At 50.2% G+C, this 8,153-nt stretch overlaps 1 protein-coding gene across 1 annotated transcript in view; it reads left to right on the top strand.

Moving 5' to 3' along the window:
• The window catches only part of SLC25A20 (solute carrier family 25 (carnitine/acylcarnitine translocase), member 20), an 18,899-nt gene that overhangs the window by 357 nt on the left and 10,389 nt on the right, over positions 1 to 8,153 (top strand). Inside the window, exons 2-3 of the mRNA XM_014538947.1 lie at positions 3,835 to 3,927; positions 7,716 to 7,843. Of these exons, the coding sequence (XP_014394433.1) occupies positions 3,835 to 3,927; positions 7,716 to 7,843 (221 nt within the window). The remainder of the gene's footprint in view (positions 1 to 3,834; positions 3,928 to 7,715; positions 7,844 to 8,153) is intronic.

Genomic DNA, 8,153 nt, shown 5'->3' with positions numbered 1-8,153 from the left:
GCTAAGCCGCCGCGGGGAGCGAGCTAATGCGGAGGCACCGCCCGCCGGCGGCTGGGGGTTGAGCGTTGACCTATGAACCTGGAGGTCAGGGTTCGATTCCGCTCAGAGCACAGGCCCGGGTGGTGGGCTCATCCCCAGCAGGGGGCGTGCAGGGGGCAGCCGATCCATGATTCTCCTTGGTGTTTCTATCTCTCACTCCCTCTCCCTTCCTCTCTGAAATCAATAAAAAAAATATATATATATATATTTAAAAAAGACAGAGGCACGGTCATTCCGTAGATGCCGTTGGACACACTGCTCTGGGCAGAGTGCCCCATTGCCATCTCCTTCCACCTTTCCCTTCCCGAGGGGGCGGTGGCCACGTGCAGCCTGTCCCCAGGTTGGCCGAGTGGCCCCTGCGGGAAGCGATCATGTCCTCAGTGGCCGAGCCCCCGCCAAGGAAGCCGGGGACGGCTGCCCAGGGCCAGGCCTGTGTTCACGGTGCCCCGGTGAGGAAGCCCTGGTCAAACCAGGCTTTGGGAAGGACACGCATCAGGGCTCTCCCCTGGTCTTCCTCCCATCACGCCTGCCTCCTCGCTATTTCTCGCTGTCTTTCCCTCTCTCACACTCGGCCAGGCCTTCGTGGAGGCCAGAGGTCATGCCCTGGGACTCAGCATTCCGAGTTTCATCCTAGTTTCTGATCTTATTTCTGTACACACGTGGAGGAAATTGACAGATGGTGACCTGGGTGCCCTTGTGGGGAGCAGATATGAGTCTCATAGAGCAGGAGGCCGGTGCAGGGGGCTTATTAGAATTCAGATCCGGCATCTAACAGGGAAATGGCTCTGGGGCATGTCCTGTTGGCAGGTTTGGACAGCAAGCTCTCTGCTGCCTTTCACCTAGGAGAGCTGGAGTCATTCTATGGCAAGACCCAGATTAAAGCAACCTGTCGAGTGAGGGCATTGTGAAACATGAAGTCTAGTGTTTACTCACCCCTGACCAGGGAGGCTCAGTTGGTTGGAGCATCCGGGCCTGTGCACCAGAGGGCTGTGGGTTCAATTCCTGGCCAGGGCACAACGCCCAGGTTGCAGGGTTGATCCCGAGGGGAGCACGTTCAGGAGCCAACCAATCGGTGTTTCTCTCATTGGTGAAAAAATTGTCTGGCCCCTCTTCCTACTTAAAAAAAAAAAAGTTTCAGGTATACAGCACCATAATCCAACATCTGTATGCACTACAAAGTGATCACCCCAAAGTCTAATTACTACCCATCACCATGCAGGTAACTCCCTTTAGCCCACTGCACCACCTCCCCCTTCCCTCTGGTAACCACCAATCTGTTCTGTGTATCTATGAGTTTTTTGTGTTTATTTTTTTATTTTATTTTTTATACTAGAAGCCCATTGCACAAAGATTCGCGCAATAGGCCTTCCTTCCCCTGGCTGCTGGCATCGGTTTTCCTCCGGCACCCAGGACCCAGGCCTTTGGTCGGCCGCAGTGGAGAAGCCAAGCCTCGAGGCTAGGCTTTTCCCCTCTGGCCACAGCGAGGCTTGGCTTCTCCACTGCAACTGCAGTCTTCAGTCTTCACTCTGGCCAGAGCCTTTGGTCTTCGCTCCACGCCTGCATATGCAAATTAACCGCCAGCTTTGTTGGGTTAATTTGCATAGTCACTCTGATTGGCTGGTGGGTGTAGCGGAGTGACACCAATTTGCATGTTTCTCTTTTATTAGTGTAGATATCTTTATTGATTTCAGAGAGGGAGAGAGAAAGAGAGAAACATCCATGATGAGAGAGAATCATTGATTGGCCACCTCCTGCACGTCCCCTACTGGGGATCGAACCCGCAACCCGGGCATGTGCCCTTGGCCAGAATCGAACCTGGGACCCTTCAGTCCACAGGCCCATGCTCTATCCACTGGGCTGTTTTGTTTATTTTTTTATTTTGTTGTGTTTTCTTGTCTGTCGTGTTCTATGTTCCTGAGGTGAACAAAAGGTAGCATTTTAATTATTTACATTATCTGGGTGGACCTAAAGCACGGGCTCTTTATCTATTTTTTAATATATTTTATTGATTTCAGAGAGGAAGGGAGAGGGAGAGAATAGAAACATCATTGATGAGAGAAAATCATTGATCGGCTGCCTCCTGCATGCCCCCCACTGGGGATGGAGTCCACAACCCAGGCCTTGACTGGAGTCAAACCTGGGACCTTTCAGTCTGCAGGCCGACACTCTAGCCACTGAGCCAAACTGGCTAGTACTTCTATTATATTTTTTTTTACCACATCTTATTTATCCATTCATCCACAGATGTGCACTTGGGTCACACAGTATCAGTACCACTACATTCTATTTGATAGAAGTGAATCACTAAATCTGTCCCACATTCAAGGGGAGGAGGAATTAGGATTTATCTTTTGAAGGGAAGAGTATTAAAGATTAGTGGACATAATTGGAAACCGTTAACGTAAGGATGGGTGAGGACCTGGCCTGGGAGAAGCCTCAGACAGAGAGGGGGAAATAATATAGGATTCTGGAAGCATCTTGAAGGACTACTCCAACAGACTTGGTACTCACGTGGTAAGAGCAAGAAGAGCAACAGTAAGCCCTGGCCGGTTTGGCTCAGTGGATAGAGCGTCGGCCTGCGGACTGAAGGGTCCCGGGTTCAATTCCAGTCAATGGTACCTGCCTGGGTTGTGGGCTCAGTCCCCAGTAGGGGCTATGCAGGAGGCAGCCGATCCATGATTCTCTCTCATCACTGATGTTTCTATCTCTCTCTCCCTCTCCCTTCGTCTTTGAAATCAATAAAAATTTATTATAAAAAAAAAGGAAAAAGGAAGAAGAGCAACAAGAAAGCAACAAGAAGTAGTCTGAGGTTTCAAATCCTGAGAAAGAGGTAGTTAGGCGGCTCTGGCACAAATGGGACATTCATCAGGAGGGTGGGATTCTGGAGGTGGTTTGAGTAGGGAGAGCTTCTCCAGGCAAATGGAAACGTAGCCCTAAAGGTGGGAGAGCATCTGGAAACCGCAGTGACATCATCACTGAGCAGAAGCTGAAGCCCTGGAATCTGAGCTTTCTTTTCTTTTCTTTTCTCTTCTTTTGGAATCTGAGTTTTCTGAAAGGAATTGTGGGCCAGATGAGGAGGGTGCTAAGCCTTGGAGAATGCCTGGAGTGGAAAAGGAGACAAAGGAGGAAGTACTAAGACGGGAGTGTAAAGAGAGAGCGACAGTTGAGCATTGGGTACACCAAAAGGTCAAGCAGAATGAGGACTGCCCTAGCCGGTGTTGCTCAGTGAATAGCGCATTGGCCTGCAGACTGAAGGGTCCCAGGTTCAGTTCCGGTCAAGGGCACATGCCTGGGTTTCAGGCTCAATCCCGGGGGGCGGGGGGTGCAGGATGCAGCCAAACAATGATTTTTCTCACATCATTGATGTTTCTCTCTCTCTCTCTCTCTCTCTCCCTTCCTCTCTGAAATCAATAAAGTATATTAAAAAAAAAAGGAGGGTGAGAACCAAGAAAAATGAGGTTAAATCCACCTCCCTCCAAAATGCCCTCGTTGAGCACCTTATCCAACTACTAACATGCCACTCCATGTTGGAGTGGGTGGTGGCTAGAGCTCAGCTTTGCATCAGCTAGTTCCTGGCATGTCACTTGATCTCACTAAAGCTGGGTCATTGTGGGATACATTAGGTAAGAAATAAATGGAGAACTCAGAGGGACTGTCACTCTCTAACAGCACATTACTAATGACTTGTCAGGACAGGGTCTGAATAAACTGGAGGGAAGACAAGTCTGAATGCAACAGGTGGAATGAGGCAGTTCTGATTCTGGGAAATGACTGTATTTGAACTTCTGATTTCAGGTCCGACTGCAGACGCAGCCCCCGAGTCTGCCTGGACAGCCTCCCATGTATTCTGGGACCTTTGACTGTTTCCGGAAGACTCTTATGAGAGAGGTATTGTATGTTGGTGCTGGGCAGTCCTACTCGGAGGAACACATTCACCGGGTGGGCTTGTGACCCCCAGGGTAGTTTACTTTGTGTAGTTCTGCTGGGGGTCTAGCCCACAGCGGGGCCCCTCTTACCATGCCATCCTATGCCCTCCTATTGGCATCGCTCTGGAGTCTTTGCTAGTTCCGGTTCCAGTTTTATATGGATGACTAAAGCATACTTGGAAGGCAGGATTTGGAGCACAGGAAATAAATGAGGAGTAATTGGAGTGGGAGAAAATTGTGCCGCGCCAGCACGGCCATGGGTGAACCTGGGGGTGCGGAGGGGGCGGTGAGGGATTAAAGAAGACAGACAAGAGAATAAAGCTGGGTCTGGGTGGGACGCTGCCCTCTCATTAGAGAAGTGCCACGGGCAAGCCGAGTCTTTGTTTTATAGCAGATTCCACGAGGCAAAGTCAGGGCGTGGTCAAGAAGTTTACCACGTTCTCAAGGGTTTCGAATCTTAGTTACACGCACCTGAACTCTATCAAGCCCACATCACTCAGCTTCCTGGGACCACAAGTTCGTACCATAAGGTCAAGCTCACAACCACAGCCTTTGGCTATAACTGTGCTGGGACTTGCACGTGGCTTTGCCAGGAGAGGACCGTGCCCTCTCATTAGTCTGAGGCTTGAACCTGTCCAAACGCTGTAGCCGCTCTCCACAGAAAATACAAATCTGGTCAGTCAGTTTGATGGGGAATCGGTGGCAGACGTTTAGGTAAAGTCTGGAGGAGAAGTTGAGTCTGAGGAACAGTGAGAGAGGCCCGCAGTCTGCACACCCCCAGACAAGTGCACTAAATTGGTTTGGGGTTATCGGATTACATAATTTTCCAGATACTACTTAGAGTGAAAACATGGAATTTTTAAAAAGCTTTATTTTTTAAATATTTCACTTTTGCCCTAGCAGGTTTGGCTCAGTGGATAGAGCGTCAGCCTGTGGACTGAAGGGTCCTGGGTTTGATTCAGGCCAAGGACACATGCCCAGGTTGCGGGCTCAGTTGCCAGTGGGAGACCGGAGAGCGAGCAAGAGGCAGCCAGTCAATGATTCGCTCTCTCTTCCTTTCCCTTCCTCTCTGATATCAATAAAAATAATATTTTTTAAAATTTCACTTTTTTAAAATCTTTGTTGTTGAGAGTATTTAAAAAGTTTTAATTACTAGTGACATTTATACTCACTTCATTAGCACACGTTTAAAAAGAACTTGTTGAAAATCTTTCTCTTCCTTTGCTTCCTAAAATATAACTCTCACATGAATAAATGCCCTATTAAATATGTAGAAACTGAGAAGCAGGTGTCACCCAGATGAAGAGGGGATTCCACTGGTTAGTGGAGACAGCCTTGGGGAGAAGTCGTTCCGGGCTCCTGCAGGACCGGGATGGGAGGGGGAGTTTGCTCCTCGGTCTGCTCCGAGTCCTCTGCCCTGTGGAAGGAAGAGGCCAGTTTACACGCCCCGTGGGCAACAACGGTATTGAACACTGTTTAGTGCGGGCCATGTGCGGTTGCCGGGGGCCTGGTGAGAATGGCTGTGTAAACCCCATCCCCTGCAGAGCTGACTAGACTTCCTGACTCCACCTTGGCGTGTGTCCCTGGTTTTCCTTGTACCAGACGTGGCTTCCTGCTTCCCCGAGCTGCCAGGGGAAGAGAGGTCTTGGTTGTGCTGCCTGGGTCTGGGTGGGCCAGCATGGCGGAAGGAAGGCTGGAGCTGTCAGGGGGCTGGGCGTGGCCCCTCAGGACCTGAGCATCCTGCCCAGCCAGGTGGAGAGCCGGAGAGGGGCTTTGGAAGGACTCTGTCCCCACGGCTTTGTAGCTCCTCCTCCGTTCACCCTTTCCTGTTTCCTGCCTCCAGCGTCCGCTTCCAGCCTGTAGTAGCCTTTGACCTTGGCAGGAGCCAAATGTGCCGACTGGTGCACTTGTGCCCCGTTAGCTCTGGAAAGTCGGGGGGTTGTGGACCCTCCCGCGGCAGCCCACTCTGTTACTGCTGCCCCTCCATAAGGAGCAACTGCTACATTCCTTGTGTTTGTTTTAGAAATTATTTTGTATGAAAGTGATACAAGCACTGAGTTGTTACCGAAAGGCTTATAACAAAGCAACAAAGCGCTGTGTCGCTGTTTCTATGGAGCTACACAATACACGTTTACTGCTCCGGTTCACACATTGTCATGTTTTGTCTCCCTATTTGTGGTAGACAATTCTAACTCTTACATTACCTCTCCCCTCTTACTTTGTGATTTAATCCAATTCACTGTTTCTATGATTGCAACTATATGTACATATATGCTGCTTTCTTCCGTTAAGCGCTGTGTCGCTGTTTCTATGGAGCTACACAATACACGTTTACTGCTCCGGTTCACACATTGTCATGTTTTGTCTCCCTATTTGTGGTAGACGATTCTAACTCTTACATTACCTCTCCCCTCTTACTTTGTGATTTAATCCAATTCACTGTTTCTATGATTGCAACTATATGTACATATATGCTGCTTTCTTCTGTTGAGTAACGTGCATCCATTTATTGTGCAACTCTGTGTTTTTCCTGAGGTCGGGTTGATCATCATGTCCGTTTTCAGTCGCTTGTGTTTCTGTCCGTGGCTGTCTCCGCCACCCTGTACCCTAAATTACCCTAAATGCTCCCCGGGTGCCGTCCGGTTCCCGCACGCCGGGCAGTGGGAGTGCTGTTCCGTGTGTGTGGTTCTGCAGGTTTCCTTGGAGACAGCCTCTGGCGCCCTCCCTGCGTGCACTCCCCTTGGACGGGCTTCCTCTCGGGAAGTCCCCGCGCGCTCAGGCTGACCGCTGCTCTCCCAGGTCCGGGCCGTCCCTTCCCTGGTTCACTGCCCTCGTTTGGTCGGGATGTCTGTCTCTTCGTCATACTGTCTGCCTGAAGCTGCTACCTCCTTGCTTTCATACCAAACCATGCTGGTGAAAACGGGTGTGCGGTCCTACTGTTGTTTTTAACAATGAAAATCCCATGTCTTCACACTTGGAAAATACAAAATTTCTTCATCACCTGTAATCTCACACCAAGGAAGTCACATCGAATTGTACTTCCTGTTTTATAGCTTTGTTTTCACTTGGTCTCTTCATGTTACCGTGTGATTTCATGAGCGTGTGGCAGTCTGTTTATGGAATTTCTACACTTTGTCTCATTTATCTCCTATTTGGGAGCTTTTAGATTCATTCCAAAATGTTGGTACCTTATAAGTGCCTGATGGTATTATTATTATTTTACATCTTTGAGTATTTACTTAGCATACATTTCTGGACAGCATTTCCTGGTAAAAGGTTTGGTACTGCCAGGTTTTCTTCCAGAATGGACACTGTTTTCCATTTTCTCCAACAGTACATTAAGTACAATTATTTCTCTCTTTTAAAAATACTTTTTATTGATTTTGAGAGAGAGAGGAAAGGAGAGGGAGAGAGAAAGAGAGAGAAAGAGAGAGAGCGAGAGAGAAGCATTGATGTGGGAGGGACTTTCGTATTTGTTTTTAAAATCATGCCTTCCCCATGCTCCCTATCGGGGATCGAGCCTGCAGCTCGGGCATGTGCCCTGACTGGGAATCCCCCCAGAGCCCTTTTGGTGCTCGGAACGACGCCCAACCAACCGAGTCCCACTGGCCACGGCCAAGAGGACAACTATTTCTGATAAATGTGGGGTTTTCTCCCTTTTAAAACCTCTCCTTGCTTAGCGGAGAGGTGAGGAAGGAGGCCTCGGTGTGAAGGGCGGGGTGTCTACAAACAGCTTCTGCTTCCTTGCAGGGCGTCAGGGGGCTGTATCGAGGCATGGCCGCCCCCATCATCGGGGTCACCCCCATGTTCGCCGTGTGCTTCTTTGGGTTTGGTTTGGGGAAGAAACTGCAACAGAAACACCCAGAAGACGTGCTCAGGTGAGTGCTCACAGGCCTGGAGCCCCTGATGCTGCGCTGCTGTGGTGACCGGGTTAAAGGAGAGAACCGTGGCTGGCAGGATGGCTGCCCACCTGGGCCCCGGCGCTGCCCTGGAAGGGCCACACGGGGGAGCCGCTTACATGTCCTCTGCCCCGCGAACCTAAAGGGAAAAGCACCCCTCCTTCCTCGCCAGGTTGTCCAGTTCCTTCTGTAAAGTAGTGTTGCTCTCACCCGGGACAGTACTGATACCAGCCCTGCGGGCGGGCGGGCAGGCGGGCGGGCGCTGTGAGGTCTGCTCGCTCACGTGGGG

The sequence above is a fragment of the Myotis brandtii genome, unplaced genomic scaffold, assembly GCF_000412655.1.
Source record: "Myotis brandtii unplaced genomic scaffold, ASM41265v1 scaffold207, whole genome shotgun sequence".
NCBI classification, from domain to species: Eukaryota; Metazoa; Chordata; class Mammalia; order Chiroptera; family Vespertilionidae; genus Myotis; species Myotis brandtii.
Note: the sequence above shows the minus strand (reverse complement) of the source record. Positions and strands in the feature narration are given on the sequence as shown.